General features: G+C 41.3%; 1 protein-coding gene across 1 annotated transcript in view; it reads right to left on the reverse strand.

The window, feature by feature from the left end:
- The window catches only part of LOC122797693 (cytochrome P450 2D15-like), an 807,038-nt gene that overhangs the window by 178,814 nt on the left and 605,089 nt on the right, over window positions 1-23,135 (reverse strand). Inside the window, exon 8 of the mRNA XM_044066231.1 lies at window positions 8,650-8,791. Within this exon, the coding sequence (XP_043922166.1) occupies window positions 8,650-8,791 (142 nt within the window). The remainder of the gene's footprint in view (window positions 1-8,649; window positions 8,792-23,135) is intronic.

Consider the following 23,135-nt stretch of genomic DNA (forward strand, 5'->3'; position numbering starts at 1 on the left):
TATGGTAAAATGCAGAATTAACTTAAAATTGAGTTTTCACATTTTTTTTTATTTTCGGCACAAACCCATTTGCTCACCACTGCCCTATGCTTAAACATCCGAGATCGGCCAAAAAAAAAAAAAAAGTTTAATTTTCATTATAACTATTCACTTTTTAATGCCAATGGCCTTATATTTGGCCACTGGCATGTCTAATGTACATAATACATGCTTTTTCACGAGCTGTCATGCCTCAGTTTTGTCAGTTGCAGAAATGTACTGAATACATTTCTGCACTGACACTGTTCTAGCACGGAGACCTGGCAGCTTGGTGAATCATTAAACCATCTCATTTGCATGCTTTTCACCAGCAAATGAGGTGATCTGCATATTTGCCAGTTTTCCGTGCTAAAACAATGTAGGTCCACTCGTGCACATGAAAACAGCAATATCCTGAACTGCTCAGTGGCCATTTTCCACGCAGGATCTCCTACACTGTTCCTGCACGAAAAAATAGGCTTCCTGAATCTCGGGGATAATCTGTGATACGAGCAGCTAAGTGCTCTGGATTGGGTGGAATGTTTTGCATTTCAGATGGATTTAACCTTCTGTTCCGCACTCAACAGAAGTGGCTCTGCTTTGAGATTTTTGATTGGCTGGTATACTGCAATTACAGCCAATCAGCATTGTAGTATAACAGCCAATCAAGTAACTGCTGCTGAGACAAAGAGAGCTAATGGGGAGGCACAGAATGCAGCCAATTTCATGGGTTTTCATGCCACTGCAGTTAATAGACAACAATTCATGTTGCATCGACATGCATTTTATAAACAAGAAGTATAAAAGCCTCTAATACTGTCATTATTGACCAATTGAAATCCTCCATGATCTAACATAAAACCAAAAAATTCACAAAAACAGGAGGAAGAGTCATGGATGATAAAAGTTAATAGAATGACAGGTTTTACATAAACATGCATTTTCTGAATGATAAGGGAGTATGATTTATGATTTACAACTGCTGAATCCTACACAAATGCATTCTATAAGCACTTAAATGAGTGGTCACTCCACAAGTACAAATATGACTCTGTCATTGTCCATGTTGGTGTGAATGACCTGAGAAGTACCTCCTTGGACTACATGAAAAGAGACATGGAGGAGCTCCCTGATCTTGTAGCCCAGGCCGGTATGACCTTAGCCCTGAGTAGCATCCTGCCATCACCCAGAATGACACCACAGTACAAGGACAAAATGATTGACTTTAACAATTGGCTAAGCTTCTGGTTTCATTCTAAGGGAATCCAGTATCTGTCTGCCTGGGATGACATGATCGACAGACCATGCTGCTTTGCCAGAGATGGCCTGCACCTGTCACCCTTGGGATTCCGGATACTGGCAAAGGCTCTTGCCACCCCTATAGTGCCTTTTTTAGGCAAGGTTCAAATGACAAATTCACCACTGTAACAGGTACAAGCAAGCAAAATCTGAAGGTAATGCTACTCAATGCTAGAAGTCTAAACCTCAAAATGCACTCACTCGAGGCACTCCTTAAAATGGAGAACACTGACATCTGTGCAGTGATAGAGACCTGGTTCAAAGCGCCAGAGAGCACCCCTGCATTACCAGGCTATAATTCATACCACACCTTTCGGCCACCAAACCCGGACCGAAACACTAAAGGTGGAGGCGTGTCCATATTCATTAAGGATATTCACACCTCCAAGCTAGTTGCTCAGCATAATGCATCCGAGATTATCAAAGTTCAACTAACTCTGGGCAAAACCGCAGTCCAGATTGTAGCTTGCTACAGGCCCCCCACCATGCCCCAAGATTCCCACTCCTCTTTTCTTGATACACTGGAAAATATTAAGGTACAACCCAACACTCTAATAATGGACAATTTCAACTAACCTACCATTAACTGGGAAAACTACTCATGTACCAATTCTTTTGCTCAACGTTTTCTGGAAATCATCAATTCCAACACTTTGGATCAACTTATCCACACCCCCACCAGAGGCAGCAATATCCTAGACCTGGTCATCACCAACATGGGTGACCGGTGTTCCACACCAGAGGTCAGCTCCTCGTTGGTCAGATCCGACCACAAGCTAATCACCCTAGACATCTACATCCCGCTCCCACCCCCCATTAGGAAAACAACCATAAAAAATGTCTCCAAAGCCAACTTCACGCTTCTTAAGACAGAAGTGGCAAACTTCATGACACCCATGCAGATGGACAATAGAGGTACGACTGCTGAATCCTACACAAATGCACTTTATAAGCACTTACACGAGTGCATGGATCGTGCTATCCCTAACAGAACCAAGATGCTATCCTCCAAAAAAAGGAAGCCAATCTGGTGGTCTTCTGCCATAAACAAACTCTACAACAGAAGAAAGAAACTGTTGCAAAAAGAGTAAAATCCCACGACTGGAGGAACTCCCTGGTCAGCCTCAGTAAGAAGCCGAGATCCCTCATAAAATCCTCCAAAGCTAGTTATGAAAACAAAATTGCCACTGATTATAAAGACAACCACAAAGCATTCTATAGCTATGTTAAAAATCTCAATGGCAACACACAGATCTGCTCTGAGTTACAGCACAATGACACCAAATATACAGAACCAACTGATATTGCCAACATCCTGGCAGATAGGTTCAGTGCTAACTTTACCCCCCTCTCACCCCCTAAAGGGCCCATCTTTATACCAGAAGAATGCAAAGTTCCTGTAATTACGGCTGCACAGGTAAAAACTTCACTCTCCAAAGCCAAGAACACAACATCCATGGGACCTGACAACATCCCAGGCTGCCTTCTACATGAACTACAGAATGAACTGGCACCCCACCTAAGTACCATGTTCAATCATAGCCTCAACTCAGGTTTTGTGCCCATTGAATGGTGCACCGTGACAGTTATCCCACTCCACAAAGGGGGGGGCCACAACAGACCCCAGGAACTACCACCCCATTAACCTGATGAGCCTCGTCTGCAAGGCCATGGAATGTATCATCATGGAACTCAAACAAAGACATTGGAGATCTCCAAACCCTAGACCCCACACAGTTTGGGTTTGTAAAATGCAGATCATGTCTCCTAAACCTGATAGACATCTTTGAAGTAGTCACCAAGGCTGTGGATGAGGGTAAGGTGGTTCACACAGCCTATCTAGATCTCGCCAAGGCGTTTGACACCATTCCCCACTCTGGAATTATAGATAAACTCACTAAACTAGGTATAAATCCCTATGTCACAAGATGGGTTGCCAACTGGCTTACTGAAAGAACCCACACTGTGAAAGTAGCAGACTTCAAATCAGACTTCAGACCAGTGACAAGTGGAATACCACAGGGTTCAGTCCTGGGTCCTCTCCTGTTTGATATCTACTTCTCTGAAGTACAGTCTAACACAGAAGGTCTTTGGCTAACTAAATTTGCAGATGACTGCAAACTAGGAGCCATAATTGAAACTCCTAACGATGTGGACATCCTACAAAAGGGCCTCACTGAGACAGATGCCTGATGTCAAAGACATGGTCTCAAGCTCAATGCCAAAAAGTGCATTGTCATCCCCTTTGGTAAAAATTCTGTACCCATGAACTACCACATAGGTGGTAGTCTACTTAACACCGAAAGTGTGATAAGAGACCTTAGGACACAGGTGGACAATAGTCTCTCCTTTGATAATCACATTGCCAAAGTGGTCAGGAAATCCTTCTACGTGGCAGGTTTCTCATCCAGACAAAAAGAGGTCATTGTTCCCCTCTACTCATCACTCATTAGACCCATTATAGAGTACAACGCCCCTTTTGGTATGTACCTCACAAGACATCTACAACAACTGGAAAGGCCACAAAAATACCTCACAAAGAGGATTACTGGCCTCAAACAGATGCCTTACGCAGACCGTCTCAAAAAACTCCAGCTTTACTCCGTCGCATATCACCTACTCAGAGGCCATCTCTGCCTAACATACAAAGCTATGTCAAACCCAGAGCTGTTGGACATGCTCCACTTAAAGAAATCTCAATCCCTCCGACCTACACGCTCTAGGGACCTAAACCTTGTCACCACAATAAACAGAACATGCTGGAGGGATTGATTCCTGTCTCAGAGACTTCCCATACTCTGGAACAGACTACCTATCTATGTCAAACAGAGCTCCTCATTAGCACTCTTCAAGAAAAATTTTGATGATTGGATGGGTAATAGGAAATTTACCCTGGGGATCACTTCTGTGGTTCTGCTTGACAGGGGCACAGGAAAATAATTTTCTTGGGTGGCGAAAGCCAGGGTACATTTTTGGCTAGGCTTGAATAGGCCCTAGGGCCAATAGCCTAGTACCTGCCTATAAACCTATGAACCTATGCATGGATCGTGCTATCCCAAACAGAACCAATATGCTATCCTCCAAAAAAAGGAAGCCAATCTGGTGGCCCCCTGCCATAAAAAACTGTACAACAGAAGGAAGAAACTGTTGCAAAAGAGAGGAAAATCCCATGAGTGGAGGAGCTCCCTGGTCAGCCTCAGAAAGAAGTGGAGATCCCTTATAAGATCCTCCAAAGCTAGCTACGAAAACAAAATCGCTACTAAATCCAAGGACAACCACAAAGCATTCGGTAGCTATGTCAAGAATCTAGATGGCAACACCCAGATCTGCTCTGAGTTACAGCACAAAGGCACGAAAATTACAGAACCAACTGATATTGCCAATATCCTGGTAGATCGGTTCAGTGCTAACTTTACCCCCCCCCTCACCCCTTAAAGGGCCCATATCTATACAGGAAGAATGCAGAGTCCCTGTAATCACAACTACGTAGGTAAAAGCTGCACTCTCTAAAGCCAAAAACACAGAATCCATGGGACCGGACAACATCCCAGGCTGCATTTTACACGAACTTCAGAATGAACTGGCTCCCCACTTAAGCACCATGTTCAATAATAGCCTCGCATCAGGCTTTGTGCCCACTGAATGGCGCACAGCAACAGTTATCCCACTCCACAAAGGGGGAGCCACCACTGATCCTGGGAACTATCGACCTATTAGCCTGATGAGTCTGGTCTGCAAGGCCATGGAACGTATCATCATGGAACTCATAAACAAAGACATTGGTAACCTCCAAACTCTGGATCCCAACCAGTTCGGGTATGTGAAAGGCAGATCATGACTCCTGAACCTGATCGACTTCTTTGAGGTAGTCACCAAAGCCGTGGATGAGGGTAAGGTGGTTCACACAGCCTATCTTGACCTCGCCAAGGCTTTCGACACCATCCCCCATTCTGGAATTATAGCTAAACTCACTAAACTAGGTATTAATCCCTACGTCACAATATGGGTTGCCAATTGGATCACTGACCGAACCCACACTGTAAAAGTTGCAGATTCCAAATCTGACCTCAAGGCAGTGACAAGTGGAGTGCCACAGGGTTCCATCCTGGGACCTCTCCTGTTTGTTATCTAATTTTCTGAAGTACAGGCTAACACAGAAGGCCTCTGGTTGACAAAGTTTGCAGATGACTGCAAACTAGGAGCCATAGTCAAGTCCCCAAATGATGTGGATATCCTACAGAAGGGCCTCACTAAGACAGATGCCTGGTGTCAGAACCATGGCCTCAAGCTCAATGCCAAAAAGTGCAGTGTCATCCCTTTGGTAAAAACTCTGTACCCATGAACTACCACATAGGCAGCAATCTACTTAACACCGAATGCGTGATAAGAGACCTTGGGACCCAGGTGGACAGTAATCTCTACTTTGATAGTCACATCGCTACAGTAGTCAGGAAGTCCTTCTATGTGGCACACCTCATCACAAAAGGTTTCTCATCCAGGAAAAAAGAGGTCATTGTTCCCCTCTACTCGACACTCATTAGACCCATTATAGAGTACAACGCCCCTTTTGGAATGTACCTCACAAGACATCTGCAGCAGCTTGAAAGGCCACAGAAGTACCTCACAAAGAGGATTACTGGCCTCAAACAAATGCCCTACACTGACCGCCTCAAAAAACTCCAGCTTTACTCCGTAGCATATTGCCTACTCCGAGGTGATCTCTGCCTAACATATAAAGCTATGTCAAACACAGAGCTGTTAGACATGCTACACCTAAAGAAATCCCAATCCCTCCAAGCTACATGCTCTAGGGACTTAAACTTTGTCACCACAGTAAACAGGACACGCTGGAGGGACAGATTCCTGTCCCAGAGACTTCCTTACTCTGGAACAAGCTACACATCTATGTCAAGCAAAGTTCTTCATTAGCACTCTTCACGAAAAATCTTGATGAGTGGATGGGAAATAGGAAATACACCCCGGGGATCACTTCTGTGTCTCTGCTGGACAGTGGCACAGGAAAATAACTTTCTTGGGTGGCATAAGCTATGGTACCTTGTTGGCTAGGCTGACGTAGGCCCTTGGGCCGATAGCCTAGTACCTACCTATGAACCTATGAGGGAAAGGGCAAACAATATGAGGTAAATTAGGGACTTACCACATACAGGAATGTCTATTTAACACTGCATTTTTTTCATTATACCTACCTACCTTTCTAATCTAATTGTAATGGTGGTAAATGCAGCATAAAAGAGACAATATAGTATCTGGTAATTTATCAAGAGTCATGTGGTGTTTCTGATAACAGATTTCAAAAGAAATTTACTGATTTTAAAGCTTTTTTGAATGTGGTGTTTAGATAGTAGTGAATAAGTATGAAGGAAGGAGACTGCTATACTGACATGAGATTTCCTACTGAAATGTCAGGACTCGAAATGTTGAGGTTCCAACATGCAAAAACAATGCAGGAGAAAGAGAGGAATATCAAAGAGAACTCTCAACAAACACTTCTTTTTTTTGTAGGGCACTCCTAAATGTGAGGTGCAACTTGTATATGCCAATGCAAGATCAATTTACCAAAGGCAAAAGAAAAAAATTCTGAGAGTTGGCAATCTCAGACTTACTGTGTGCAAGTCCAGAATTTCAGCCATTTAGCCTCCACAGTATGGAACTCAGAAGTCTAGGTCCTGAACGTTCAAACTGTTACCTAGGCATGATTTGTTTTTTTCAGTCTCTCTTGCTCCTAAGACTGCACTGTGTTACTGTCATACAGCCTAGAGAGAACAAATCAGGTACTTTATTTCTGCATTATTTTATAATGATTACTTATTAGAATATCTCCAAAAAAAGCAGTGGTGCTTTCTTTTTACTGAATTACTATGACATATGTCAAATGTAAGCCAATAAAAAACCTGATGACTTTTTTTTATTTTAATAGTAGCATTTGAATACAGTCTGTATCCATTTTCTACTGAGTATATTGCATTTTATTATCAATGGTTTCTGATGATTTTATTTAATTTATTTCTTGACAATTGATTATCAGGGTAGTCCGAGTTTGAATTGTCTGCTTAAGTAAATGTTGTGGGCTGCAGTTTTTAACTTTGAGTAAGATGCAGCTTCCTTTTTAAGACATATACTGATCAGTAATGCCATTTTCAGTGATAAGCATCTAGCAAATGATGGTCAATTTTTATGTTCCAGTACCTTGTTAAGGGAATTACAGAGTAGTTTGTAATTGCATTGCAGTCTCAGTTTTGACCAAGCAAAGTGGTTCATAATTAACTTTGTAGATTAACTATGGGCTTTTCAATAAGATGAAATGAAAACAGTTTCATGCACTACTGTGAAAAAAATATAGAATGAAGCAAACATCAAATAAATTACACTCTTGTCACAAATGTACAGGATTCCCTAATTTAATACTTCTGGCAGAAAGCCCTTTCAGCGAGACCCCTTGGAAGTGATGCATTTTCACCCAGTGTGAAAATAAGGTATTCCACATTTTGACCATTTGTCAGACATTGCTAGGGTCTGTGTTCCATACTGGTCTCTTAAGACATTGAGACATATGTATTTGATATGAGATACAGTGAGAAGAATTAATCTAGAATTCAGTAAGTTTAATCAAATTATGAAACTTTGGAACATTTCCACATTTTGCTAAGTCTTTCTGATTCTGAGACTACTGCTGTGTTAAGGTTTTCCTTTTGTAGAGTCCCTACCATGAAGGTCAGTCTCTTTGGAAAAGCCACATGCTAATGTAGCAGTCTTGGGGAGAGGCTAAAGCTAATTATTGTGCTCTCCTCCAGAAATTATCACAGGTCCTGAATTACTTCAACAAATGATTTCATTTGAAAACTGCTCAGCCAAGTAAAATTTTAAGCTACAAGGTCATCCATTCACTGCTACGAGAGTATTAGAGGTGCAGATAAGTCCAGCAAAGCTGTAGGGAAAGAAGTGCATCAGTGTGTGTGTGTGTGTGTGTATATATCTGTGGACATATTTCTGTGTATCTGTAGTGGCACAGATGAGTCCAAATGAATGAATGAATGTGTGTGGGCATGTGTGTGTGTGTGTGTGTGTGTGTGTGTGTGTGTGTGTGTGTGTGTGTGTGTGTGTGTGTGTGTGTGTGTGTGTGTGTGTGATACATGTGAGTGTCCCTGTGGTATGTATGTGTGTGCACACGTGTATATCTGCAAGGGTGGCTGCACTAATGGGGTTAGGGATGAGATCACAAGACTGGACATTGTGATACAGCAGCCACTTGCTTATGGTTACATTCATGAACTGATACATGACATTTGAAAAGTCAATCTATATTCCACTTACCTGCTGAAAAAGCCAAGAACGCATCACACTTGACAAATTTTCCATTGTTGTCTAGAAAATTTTCAGGGTAAAACTCATGTGGTTTTTCCCAGACTGTTTCATCTTTCAAGACAGATGACAAGTTTACTAAAATGATTGTTCCCTGTGAAAATGAAATATAACATCTCGGCATTTGCTTTATATAAAAGATATATGTCAGAGTTATGTTACTATCATTAAAAACAAAGACAAAGGCAATGTTATTAAAGAATGGAATGACAGCTAATCAGATAAAGGACCTCTCCAATCAATAGCAAAGTAATTGCTAGTGATCCCAGCTGTCATTTTCTGCTCTTAGTTTTGTTCTTTTTGCCCACCATTGTCTTTCAATTATTAACCCCTGCCCATCATTCATTCAATTTGTTCCACATTACCACAGTAGGAGTCTGCTGGGAGGGACCATCTTTAGACATCCGTCAAGGGGGGGTTGGAGAATTTTTTTCCTCTTTATTTGGTCCTATCCATGACATGTATTTGGCACAGCACTGAGAAGGGATGTGTAATGAGCTGACTATGGAATATTATTTTCCCTCACCTCACTTTCACAAGAGGCATTCCCTCCAATATCCTTGCACCTGCCTTAAAGCATGTGTGTTGTTTTTTTTTTTTGGTCTCCACCAAGGAACTTGTACCACCCTGTGTGCCCCCAAGTGTGCAAAACCTCCCATATCTCCAGGACAGTTAGGCAGGATATGTCCCTTTACTCACCACCTGGCCCCTCCAGTGTCAGGACTACTAATCAAACCCCAGTTACTTGTACAACAGTTAAGGCTCCACTGCTCTAGGCCACAGAGCCGAGCCAAGCAATTCTCAGCTATCATTTGGAATAAACTGAATGAAGTTCCTTCTTGTATACAGCTCTATACAGTGAATCTTATTTGCCAATTCAGCTGTACTGGTAGCATTTTAAGAGGTCACTTAACTTCTGTCCAATGGGATAGAAATTATCTCAGCAACTGATAATGATGACAAAGAGAATGATGATGGCAAACATTGGTTACTATGACAACTACTTTCCTCATATTTCCTTTAAATATTAAAAATAAGAAAAACTTAAATTTCAAGATACAAATATTTTAAAAAACAGGTTTGTTATAAAAGAGACATCTCAGTTTGAAAGACAAGACATCCCATAACGGATTAAATATGATATTCAACACATGACAAATGAACATTAGTTTATCCCCAAAAGTACTCTCCTCCTATATCAATATTAACATTGCAATAACAAATCATTCATTGATTCTAGTTAGAAATGTAACCATTTTCCCAGTCTACAATACATAGCATTATAGACAGTAATATAAACTACCCTACCCTATTAAATATCTAGTAGATGAAAACACAGCTAATACTCATCAAATTCCTTATAATTAATTTGTTTAATGGCTTCCACCTTAAACCTGGTCAGGTTTAACATTAATTGATGATTTCACTTATGAAATGAAGATTTCCAATTTCAAAAAAGGACAAATATCTGAAATGACCAACTGCTGTGAGCCAGACCACTAGTTTTGTAGGACAGCCCAATATATAAAAAATAATCTAGAAGGACACCAGGTAAAACTGTTGAAAACAGTAATAGAATGCACTGCCTATAGCATTAATCAATGCTTCCAGTTTTTATAACATTAAAGATCATCAATAACAAGCTTGAACAATGCCTTTGGAAAGAAAAATGGTAATAATCACAGTCAAATAATACAATTCACCCAGACAGAAAATAGTTATTTTTAGAGGAATGAAGACGCAGGGTATGTGTGAAAGCAAATGACATTACAATTGCCTGACCACAGCGGAATGATAATCAATATGGCTTGTCAAAAAGAGGTAGTGTGTGTGTGTGTGTGTGTGTGTGTGTGTGTGTGTGTGTGTGTGTGTGTGTGTGAAAGAGCCAGCTACATGTAGAAACAACCTCTAATACAGTACTGTGTATTGTATTTAATGTATTTGGTTACAGGCAAACATTATCAATGCACCTAGTCACAAATGGGCTAGTTTGAGAGGTGCAAAGATAATTATTGATTAAGCAACTGATCTTTAATCTCAAATGTTCAGTGGGCATATGTGTGTGTGTGTGTGTGTGTGTGTGTGTGTGTGTGTGTGTGTGTCTATACATGCGTGAGTGGATGTTGTGTTTGTTTAAAGCAAAGTGAAATACACTGTTATAATCATAACTGTTGCCTTTTTTCTCACAGGTCAGGTATGTAATAAGTATATCTCCTCTTTCAAAAATCAGAATAAAACAATAGCACAAGTCCAGGAAAGTGGAAGCCAGACAATACTGATATTGCACTGAATGTATGTAGTCGCACTACCATTAATTTAATAAAACACACATAAATACTATTAGTTTACATTTTTTGTATTAGATGCAGTTAACCCAGGTGTTTTTTTGTGGGTGATTTTACGTCTACTTGAACGTAAAGAGAGCAAATGGCAAATAGCAGATTAATGTCCAGGGCTTAATGAAACCATAAATATTAAATGTTTTTTGCTGATGCAAGAATTATGACTTTTAATATATACATGGTACTTACAAAGTATTTTTCCAATATAGTATGTATTACTTTTAAAATTATACATTTTTCAATGTTATTATTTATTGCTTTTTTCAAGAGATACAATTCTAGAAGTTCACTATTTATGTGTGTTTTATTAAATTAATGGTAGTGTGACTACATACATTCAATGTAACATCAGTATTGTAGTACTGTCTCTAACTTTTCTAAATCAAATGGTTTTTGAATGAATAGTTTAATTATGTAACAATGATTTTCATTGGTCAAAATATTGATCAGTGTGATATAACAGGTGGTGTTTTGTAGACAATGTATTCTGATGAAGTTCGAGTGTTTTATTAAAAGGCGAACGAAAGCGCTAATATTGTGTCCAGCTTCCACTTTCCTGTACTTGTGCTATTGTTTTAAACTCTTAGATATGTTGTACTCTTGTTTACAGGCACCACCAAAAGGCCTATAAAGGCATTAGAATGTGCCAAAATGTCAAGCTGAAATATAATTGTTTGCTTGTAAGGGGTGGGTATTTGACATCTTTCAGGAAGAGGACTTCATTACAGACCCGTATCATACAACTGAATTTTGATTATAGGAAAAGTAAAAATGCGTACATATTTCTTCAGAATATAGCACTTTTCCATCTTTGAAAAGGAGACACAATCAAAATCCCTTGCACTGCTTATGAAATATGACTAGACCAAATAAAACTTCACGTAAACATAAGGAATACAGTATATACCCATAACACATCTGTACTGAAATGGCTTTACATGAGATGTAAAAACTCAGATATTTCTTCAGAATAGGTAACTTCTGCAATTGGAAGTTTTCTACCAACAAAACTCCCTGTAATGACCAATGAATGAGGTTGGCCAAATTCAGATGTGAGTGTCATTTTATTCCATTAGGGTACAACTGTAGTGTAAGAGAAATGTTACACATAGGTTTTCAAGAATAATTTCCTGTAATGTTTATTAAAAATTATAACAAGGAGAATGAAGTACTGATTGTTATGCTTTGGCATGCTCACGCATTTCACTGCCAAAGTCTGGCAAGTTGCATATTAGTTAGTTTCCATTATGGTTGTCATACGATTCATTCTCAGGATGAGAAATGTAGTTCTTAGATTACATCTGCAATGAAATGCTTTACATCAGAAACAAAAAAATGATGAGTATTTATATATCTGTACTTATGTATGCAAGTATGTATGTGGCTAAACATGTCTTTATCTTTATATAAACATTTATATATATATATTTATATATAAACATTTATATATATATATATATATATATATATATATATATATATATATATATATATATAAAAAGAGAGAGAGAGAGAAATAAAAAAGACAAGAGAATCCATTTTATAACTAGATTTTCAAGTACAACTTCCTGCAATGTTTACTAAGAATTTTAACAAAGGTATTGAGATGTTTACTATTGATTTATGTATATATTTATCTATCCATTCATTCATTCATTCATTGGCATTTGCTTACCAGGAAAGTCTGATTGAGCAGTGTCCTTTTTCAGTGGTGGCCCTGGGAGAAAACAAGAAGTTATGTACTCACCATAACGTTCGATGTATGTAGTCCATCTCACCTCACATTCTTACCCGTGGGCTCGGAGCCGAATATCGGCTCCGACTCGGCCGATTTTACTAGCTGGAAGTCTCTCATTGGCTGGGCCAAGTGGGTATCCCATGGTGCACTGCTCCACATCCCCAGATCTAGTTTGCTGCGAAAATCATTTGTACTCCATACACACATCACATCCATATAAAGAATAAACTAATCAAAGGGACTCTGTAGATGACAACCTAACTTCCAAATCCTCCAGGAGGGGGGGAAGGTGGGAGGGTAAGTAAGAATGTGAGGTGAGATGGACTACATACATGGAACCTTATGGTGAGTACATAACTCCTTGATGTTATGTAGCCCTATCTTGCCTACATTCTTACCCGTTGGACAGTGTCCCTAGCACCTACCTCCTGGGTGGCTCATAGGAAAATACTCCTGAGAACTGTGGAGCCAAAGGAAGACCTGCGCCTGGAGACCACATCCAATTTGTAATGAGAAACAAAAGTGTGAGGAGAAGCCCAAGTAGCTGCAGCACATATATCATCCATTGACAATCTAGTTTGATAGGCTGTGGATGTAGAAATAACCAGAGTAGAATGTGCCTCGACTGGAAATGGCAGATTTTTACCTCCTGCCTGATAGATGAAAGAGACACAACCAGCTATCCATCTAGACAGCGTGACCTTGGATACCGGAGAACCCATTCGGTTTTCTGAAAAGGGGACAAAGAGTTGGTCAGATTTCCGGATATTTTTTGTCCGGTGTAGAAAACTGTCTATGTACATCCAATTGGTGAAATCTAAATTCTGCCTTGTTAGAAAAGTGGGGGAAGAAAACAGGCAACTCAATGGACTGATTCATGTTAGACACAGAAGCCACTTTAGGAAGAAATGAGGGGTTTGGTCTAAGAGAGACCCTATCTTTATGGAAGATTAAATATGGGGGTTTGATGGAGAGGGCTTGAATTTCCGAAACCCGCCTCGCTGAAGTGAGTGCTGTTAAGAATGCTGTTTTCCATGTCAAGAATTTTAATTCACAGGTAGCTGCAGGTTCAAAAGGTGGTAGAGTAAGGGCCTGTAGAACAAAATTGAGATCCCAGGGCATGACAGGTTCGGACACTGGGGGGACGGAGCAACAGTGTACCTTTAAGGAACGCTTTGCATAGTCTGAGAGCCATGAGACTTGGTTCATTCGCTACGTGGAAATTAGATATCACCGCCAGCTGAACATTGATGGTGGCTGATGCGGACCTCTGATAGAAAAGCATAGGCAAGAACTCCAGAACTGAATCTATTGCCACTGTGTAAGGATCAATGCCTCTAGTATGTGCCCAGATTGAGAACCTTTTCCATTTACTAGAATAAATCTTTCTAGTGGATGGTTTATGAGAGGACGATAATATATGGACCACTTCCAGTGAAAAATGATGATGTCTGACTAACGATGGAAGTGGAGTAGCCAGGCTGTCAACCGGAGGGTCCTCAGAGAGGGGTGGAACTGTCCCGACATGTGTGTCAGTAAATCTGGTTGAGGGTCCAGAATCCAAGGAGTGTACACAATGTATGGTTGAAGAAAGGGGAACCAGACTTGACGAGGCCAGTGTGGAGCAATCAGAATCATTCTGCTTCCCAAGGAATGCGCTTTCTGAATCACCCTTGACAGCAGGGGAAACAGAGGGAGAGCATAAAGCAGTCCGGACGGCCAATCGTGAACCAGATCGTCCCTGGGTGATTCCCCCTGTGGGGGGATCAGCGTGAAGTAATTGCTGCATTTCGCATCGAGAGGGCTGGCAAAAAGGTCACAGTAAGGTTGATCCTATCTGCTGAAGATTCGCTCTGCAACCAGGTGATTCAGGGACCACTTGTAAGGCATCAGGATAGCTCTGCTTAGCCTGTCCGCTATTATGTTGGACTTCCCCGGAATGTGCGTTGCCACCGGAAACCGTTGGGAAGCTATTGCCCAATGCCACACTCACATAGCCTCTCTGCACAGAGGGTAAGACTGGGTTCCCCCTTGCTTGTTGAGATACCACACTACTGACATGTTGTCTGAGTGTATCGCAATCGTCCCTACAGGAAGAACCTCCTGAAGTGCCTGCAACGCAAGAAGCACTGCTCTCATTTCCAGGACATTTATATGCAAATGTATCGCGTGTTCCTGCCACGTACCTTGGACTGTCCTACCAAGATAATGCCCCCACCCCATCTGGGAGGCGTCCGTGGTCACTGTGGCAATAGGGACAGGTGGAACGAAGGGCTTTCCCCCGTTCAAATTGTTGGTGCACAGCCACCAACGGAGGTCCTGCTTGCACCTGTCCGTGAGTAAGATGGGATGAGATAGTGGGAGTCTTTGCAGAGACCACTGAACAAAGAGGAGCCATTGAAGAAGTCTCATGTGTAATCTCGCTAGAGGGACCAACATGACAGTTGCTGCCATGGTCCCTAGGAGTTGGAGAACCAGTCTTGCCTTCACTTGTCTCAGGGGCATCAACATGTGTATTTGTTGTTGTAATACTGTGATCCTTTCTTGTGGTAAGAATGCTTGCATTCGAATGGTGTCTAAATCTTCTCCTATAAAGGTGACATGCTGTGAGGGCAATAAGGCAGATTTTTCCCAATTTATTGTTATGCCCAGCTGGTGACATAGATTGATGGTAGCGTCCCTGGTTTGAACTAGTTGATGCCTGGTGGGGGCGGTAAGGAGCCAGTCATCCAGGTACAGGAACACCTGGAATCCCTGACGTCTCAAGTGAGCCGTCACCACCGCCATACATTTGGTGAACACCCTAGGGGCTTTGGTGAGACCAAAGGGCAGGGCTCGAAACTGGAAGTGACTGGCTCCCAGCCGGAAGCGTAGGTGACTCCTGGATGCTCTGTCCATTTTGACATGGTAGTAAGCATCCTTGAGGTCGATGGAGCACATCCATACCTCCTCTCCCAACAATGGGAGAATCAATTGTAGTGTGACCATATGGAACTTGGACTTGTGTACGTGATTGTTGAGTTGACTGAGATCTAGTATGGGTCTCAGGTCCCCTGTTCTTTTTGACACCAAAAAAATCTTGAGTAAGTCCCTAATCCGATTTGGTCTGAGGGGACACATTGGATGGCTCCTTTTTCTAGCAGCTGCGAGACCTCTGAGGCTGCTTGATCCCTTTGACTGGGTGGAGCGTCTGGGATTTTTCTGATTGGCAGGGGTACTGAAGAGAATGGAATGAGGTAACCTCCGGAAATTATCCGTAATACCCATCGGTCCTGGGTAATGCTCTCCCAGGCCTCTAGGTATAAGGAAATTCGATCCCCGACTGGCTCCAGATAAGCGCAGTCGGGCACACCCTCAGGAACGAGAGTATGGAGAGCCACGGAAGGAGTCGCAGTCTCCCGAGTTGCGGGGGCCCCCTCTGCCTATGGGGCGAGGTCTCCCTGAATAACCCCCCCCTCCCCTGCCTCTGGAGGGGGATTCACCTTGCACGGCAGGAAAAAACCTCTGTGATTTCTTGAACCACATCTTCCCTCCCCACTGGGCCTTGGGATAAGGCCTAGAAGGAAGGGAAAAATGGACCCCTACGGCAGACAGGGTCTTTCCCTCTTGCGCGCACCTGGTGAGGGTGTCTTTCACTTTGGTCCCAAACAAGGAGGAACCGTCAAAGGGGGTGTCAGTGAAGGAAGACTTGAAGGCCTCCGCAAAGTGACACAGGCACAGCCAGGCTTGCCTTCTAAGGGCGACCCCTGAGCTTGCTGCCCTACTCGCTCCCTCGGTTGCATATGAAATGAGCCGCATGGACGAGTTAGCAATGGAGTTGAGGGTAGAGACCTGGGCGTTAACCATCTGAGCCACCGCCTCAGGTATGTTACCTGCAAGAGTATCTCCCAACTCTTTGAGGAGATCTCTCTGGAGCCGAGTGAAGTGAGACAGATAATTCAGCGACCATAGAATGAAGGCTGCTGAAGATAGGGTACGCTTCCCATACCAATCCATGGTCCTAGACTCCTTGCTAGGAGGATGGACGGATGAAGAAGACTCTGCTACTTCCTTCTGAGTGGCTGCCGCCATCACCATGGCATCTACAGGGACTCCTTTTGACAGAAACTCTTTGCCCTGGGGGGCGCAAAGGAATTTGTTGGGACGCCTGGGCACAGGCTCCACAAAATCTGGGTTTTCCCACACTCTTCGACAAATGAGGTCAAGAAGTTTGTCGAAGGGTGGAGACACCCAGGAGGTGGAGGACTGAGCACCAAAAGCCTTAAGGAATACGGACTCCTCCTCGGAAGGGGCTTTGGAAGGCTAATCACCTCTTTGTTTCAGTATCTCCAGGATATCGGAGAAGGAAACATCATCAGAGGATGACTTGGGGGACCATTCCGATTCCTCGAGGTCAGTATCCGAGGTGAGAGACTCATCCTGTGAGTCTATGTGCTTCTTCTTGCACAATTTCTTTCTAGGAGGCTCCTCAGGCACGAACTCTGGGAGACCCTCAGAAAGTTGGGGACCGCTCGTGGGGGTATCCTTAGGGCCTGGCGCTCTACTGTCCATGGATAGGTGAGTATCAGAGGTTCTCACCGGGGTGGTGGGGGATGGAATGACCGACCCGGGTGATGTAGCTGACAACCTGGCCAGCGCTCCACATGGCCTCAAAGGCCAGTCCCCCCCCCCCCGAGTCCGAGGACCGGCCGGCCTCCAAGGCCACGACCGGGACTGGGGTGCCAGAGCTGATGCACTGAGTGGGAAACTCGGAACCGACAGATGTCCCAAAGTATCCCGCTCGGGCCCGACCGAAGAGACACGAGTTCCAAACCCTATGGATGGAACCAACATGGTCGGAGCAGAGGTCGGCACCTATAGACCCTGAGGGGGTATTGGAGCCGGTGTAGGAACACCACTCGGAGCGGAGCATACCGGCTCCGACAAGGATGTGCTCGGAGGAGGAATCATCGAAATGGTCATAGGAGCTGGCTCCGGAGCCGAGTGGGTCAGAGCCGAGAAAAATTTAGCCAACACCGGCGACTGCAGAAGGCTCTGCACCACCCTATCAACATCCAAATCAGAAAGCCTGGAAGATTTGGAGGAGAGCGATGGAGATTGGGATCTCTTGTCAGGTGAACCATGCCTCACACAGGGCAACCAGCTCCGAATGGGTTCAAGAATGATAGGAGCCGATGCCGATTCAATTAACACTGATACCTCCCCTCCTAGGACAGTGGAGCTGAGGAAGTACAGTCTAATACAGTAATCTTCTCTGGAGGCTCCGAAGAGACAGATGGAGCCGGAGACCTTTTCTTAGCCTTGGAAGCTTTGGAGTTTGACTGAGTACTGGAAGCAGAGTCTATAGCTTCCTCAAACGACGGTTTTATAAGTCCCTTCAGTATTAATTTATTTTTTCTCTCCTGGAGCACCCTAGGACTGAACGCGTGGCAAAAGCTCACAACTTCTGTAAATGGATGGCTCCAAGGCAGTAAACACACACAGAGTGTCCATCCATGATGGACATCTTATATCCACACTTGGAACATTTTTTAAAGCCAGAAGGCTTATGCTCCTTCTTATCCTTAGACATCTTATTACTAGCGCTAAGCAAAACCACCTAGACACAAATCACAAAAAAGGGCGGAAACAATACACAAAGTAGATACACCAGAAAAACTCTACTCGACACCAGAAAAACTCTACTCGACACAATCTAAGAACCTCAAACTGAAATGGTTCTTCTACGGGAACATGCAGACAAAACCCAAACACACTAATAGTTTATTTAACAACAGAGGGGAGGACTAGGTCCTCTAAAACGGGCCTAGTCCGCTGGAACAGTTAGGGATACCAATAAACACAACTACCACATTCAAACACAGCAACAGCAACAAGAAATAGCTGTCAAAATAGCTTTTGGGTCTGAAATATCAAATTTCTCTAAGAGAAATAGCAAAAAAGAGGGTACTTAGCCACAGCCTGGCGAGACCACGTCCGAGCTACACAAGCGGCAAATGAGATATGGGGATGTGGAGCAGTGCACCATGGGATACCCACTTGGCCCAGCCAATGAGAGACTTCGAGCTAGTAAAATCAGCCAGGAATATCGGTTCCGAATCCACGGGTAAGAATGTAGGTGAGATAGGACTACATAACATACTCGGTTATACAGACATCACGGACATAATATGAAATTTTATTCATGAACAATGTCATTTTAATTACTTCATTACAGTTTCAACTAAAATAATAGTTACATGGGTTGTACATGAATATTTCTTATAAATACAGGGGTCTATGTAGTACAATATCATCAGTATGTATAAATTGTCAGGTATTTGCTACTATAAAGACGTGTTCAAAATGTAGGACATAAAAAGATAAGATAAACAGTTATGCTTCGGCATACTCAGTCATTTCACAGTCTGGCATGTTACATTATAGTTAGTTTCCATTGTTGTAGGCTCATCTTCAGGGTGAGGGTGAGAAATGCAGTTCTTACAATATATCTGCAGTGTACTGCACTGCATCAGAAGCAAAATATATTATGGATTTATATACCTATATATAAATAAAATAAAATAATAATAAAAAAAAATAAATATATATATATATATATATATATATATACACACACACACACACACACACACACACACACACACACACATATTGTTGGTATTCATTGTTCATTTTGTTGAATGCCTTATTTATCAAAAGGTAATAAAGCTGACCTGTGTTATTGAAAAGCAGCTGATCACACAAGCTTGTTGTTTTGAAAGTATGTGACTGTACTACATAGCAATTGGGGAATTTGCCCTTTCTCCACAGAAGTGCAATCTTGGAGCTGGTATATATAATTATCAGGGAAAGTGAGGCTGCAGCCAACCACTTGGATGCAGGGGAGTTTGGACCCCTACAAAGAAGATGTTTTACTTTAGCTTTGGTTTTGAGAAGTTGCTAACTAAGGATTTGTGCTCTAGTCAGTTGGAGTTTGATATGCTGCCTTTTTGATGAACGAACGAACACACACACACACACACACACACACACACACACACACACACACACACACACACACACACACACACACCTTTTAATTTCTCCAAATTTTGTGACACACACCTTTTAATTTCTCCAAATCTTGTGGGTTTCTAATACCATGACGGGAATGGAACACATCCCTAAGTCAAAGTATGATTAAAGTTCATGAAATTAGTATTGTGCATTATGTACTTCAGTATCCAAGTGTGTTTTATTAACATTTTATTAAGAACTGCAAAGTAGAGTGACATATGGACATTTATGTATATACCAAATGCAGAGTTTTAAAGGCATTTTTTAGACTGACAGTTAGGCATATTGCATTAAACCCAGTTTCATTAGGGGAAGGCATATGACGTCTGTTCACTGTGTGGATACACTACATGAGTACATCAGTGTGCTCCATAACATCATCTGTACAGATGCACATGTATATCATTACACCTCATATACTGATGTAAAAATGATTATATGGTCAACTTCACAGATAACTGACAAGCATCTCGTTCCAAAAACTACACTAAACATACCATCCACTGACAGCAACAACACCAACATATGAAACTTCAAAAAATGCAAAATATACTGCCCTGCTCTCTAGCATTTGTTGCACTTTGTGTGACCAACACATCACCGCAAACAAAACACTATATTCACAAAGCAGCAATAGTCAGACAGCTGATCACATATCTGCAACTTGGCAATTAACACTTAGCAAGAGTGGCTTCATCCCCACATTTGATTACACTCTCTCACACACAGTCACAAATATAGACAGATATAGTACATATATATATATATATATATATATATATATATATATATATATATATGGTAACTCCGCAGTTGTCTAACCATGACAGCAGTGAATTCACCACTACACTACTGCAGCCAAAGAAAAACAATTTGACTACAGCAACATTCATATACTATGGTATTTATGAGTCTTAAGCTGAGTTAATCAAATATCTACATATGTATGTATATATATATATATATATATATATATATATATATATATATATATATATATCAATTGGGAATTATCCAGTCACTAAAAGATGAAAAAGATGAAGCCAGCAAATCTCCCTTAACCATGACAACACAGTTAGAACAACTTCAGCATTTGTATTCTTTAGGGTGGGATGGCAAACTTGGATGGATTTTGCCCATGGCTATCCAAGTATGCTTCCTAGAACATTTTAGTATGAATTATCAATGGGGACTGACATATGGTCTTTGTACATTGTTGATAAATGCAGGGTTTTCCAGACCTTACACAGTTACAGCATGACTTTCATTTCCATTAGGGGTACATGCGTCTTCCATTGATAGCTGAGAATGCAGTCCATATCTATTATAGATCTGTACTGAGTTGGCTTTGTAACAGCAGTAAAAATCCTGTATTGTTCTTCAAAAAGGAGAATATTTTTTCTGCTTGACTGTCACCACAGAAAACTCCTGTATAGGCCATGATAGTTTAGGCTAGGCAACAGCAGTCAGTCAGATGCATTAAGTCTTAAGTCTAGATTGGCAGTCACAGGCATATATTGTGCTTATGTATCCAATAATAACTTTATGAATATTTTAATAAAAACTGCAAAGGGAACTTATCATATTTTCTTAATGTTTATAGTCCAAATGATTTCATCATGAATTTCTGTCATGTTGCATTATATTTTCTTTCATTTAAGGGTATATAACTTCTGTCTGGATGTAGAATGCAATACATATCCAGTATATAAATGCACTAAATTGTCACTGCATAAGAAATATAAATTTTGTGTTTCACCAGAAATTTTCTGTCACTAGGTTTATAATTGTCCTCTTCCATTTTCAACTTATATGCAATGTCATACATTATATAAAATCAAACTTCTGCACGTCGGTACATTTGACATTGACAACTAAGTGGTTTCTGTATCTGTTATCACAGAGTTCTGAGAAAGCTTCTAAAAAACTTACATTTTTGCCACTGTTATAGTCTACTAGTATGCTTACATAATCAGTAGGATCTTCAACTTAGTCAATCAAATAAAAATAAACCTATATATGTGTGGCATCCAGCTAAAACCTCACCAGACTGCCACCAATTATTGTGATGCCTCTTACTATCCTGGGTCAGTGATTAAGGAGTTGTGACTCCAACATAAGACTGTCACTTAAACAGAAGTAATATTTCACAATTTTCCCCCAAAAATACAACTGGAGTGTATTCTTAGGACTATATACATCTCTGTCCACCTAAATATATTTTCTTATTACACACTTCAGAGCAAGTGTCCCAGTTTAAGACCTCTGATACACTCACACTCAAGGTAAATTTAAATCTCACACATAAAACATGTCTGGGAAAGCCTTGCACAGATTTCCAGCTGCATCTCTCTCCCAAAATAATAAAAAAAAAAAAAAAAAAAAAAAAAAACTCTGCCACCAATCAAAGTCTCTTCATGCTTTCTAAAGGGGTGTCCAATTATGAAAATAAATTAACAAAATAAATGATAGCTATGACCAGAACAGTCAGGCCTTCAAAGTGACCCGGGGAGTATCAAACAGGTAGAAGCATTCTTAAAGAAAGACACCGTTTTTCAGCCACAATGTAAAGTAATGAAAAACATTTAATAATAAGTAAAAAGTATTACAAGATTGAAAATCAATAAACATTAGAATTCAATCACCAGAAATGTAAATCAGACTGCAGGATAGTAGTCCATTATCCAAGAAAAACTCTTATGTTAAACTAAGTTTTCCTGATCTTACTAAAGAAATACTGTTCCTGATCTACTCTAACTTGACAAACTGCTCTCAACTGTCTACAGCAGTTTCAACTGTCTAATTTCAAAATTAATGGTCAGCTGTTTTAAAATAAATTCGTCTTTTGTCAATCAGCTGTTTAAACAATCTCTTAACAAAAAGGAACATTCCTGTGACATCATTCACTAACTTCTCAGCTGATTCTTCACAGCTTATACTTCAGAATATCCCTTTCAAACATGCACAGTTAGAGCTGTATTAAAGTAGTGACAAATTCTTTAAACAGGAAAATACTAAATATTTTTAAAACTTATTTACACTTTCACAATTAGGGATGCTGGCATACAATATAAGTTAATCTGAGAATATGCACAGCTCTCCTGCCAGACATGCTAACACAGATGACAGTGTTTTCAGTTAATTCACATTTCTCCCCCCTTATGACTCAAGCACGGCATTCAAGTGACCCTTGAAAATGGACACTTGAGAAAAATGGGTCTACTTGGGAATATTAATCCATTCCTCTCCTGGACAATCCACCTGCATTGGCATTATTAACCTCACTGCAATGCTGTATG

The sequence above is a fragment of the Protopterus annectens genome, chromosome 1.part0 (assembly GCF_019279795.1).
Source record: "Protopterus annectens isolate FY-2018-M chromosome 1.part0, PAN1.0, whole genome shotgun sequence".
In the NCBI taxonomy this organism is placed as follows: Eukaryota; Metazoa; Chordata; order Ceratodontiformes; family Protopteridae; genus Protopterus; species Protopterus annectens.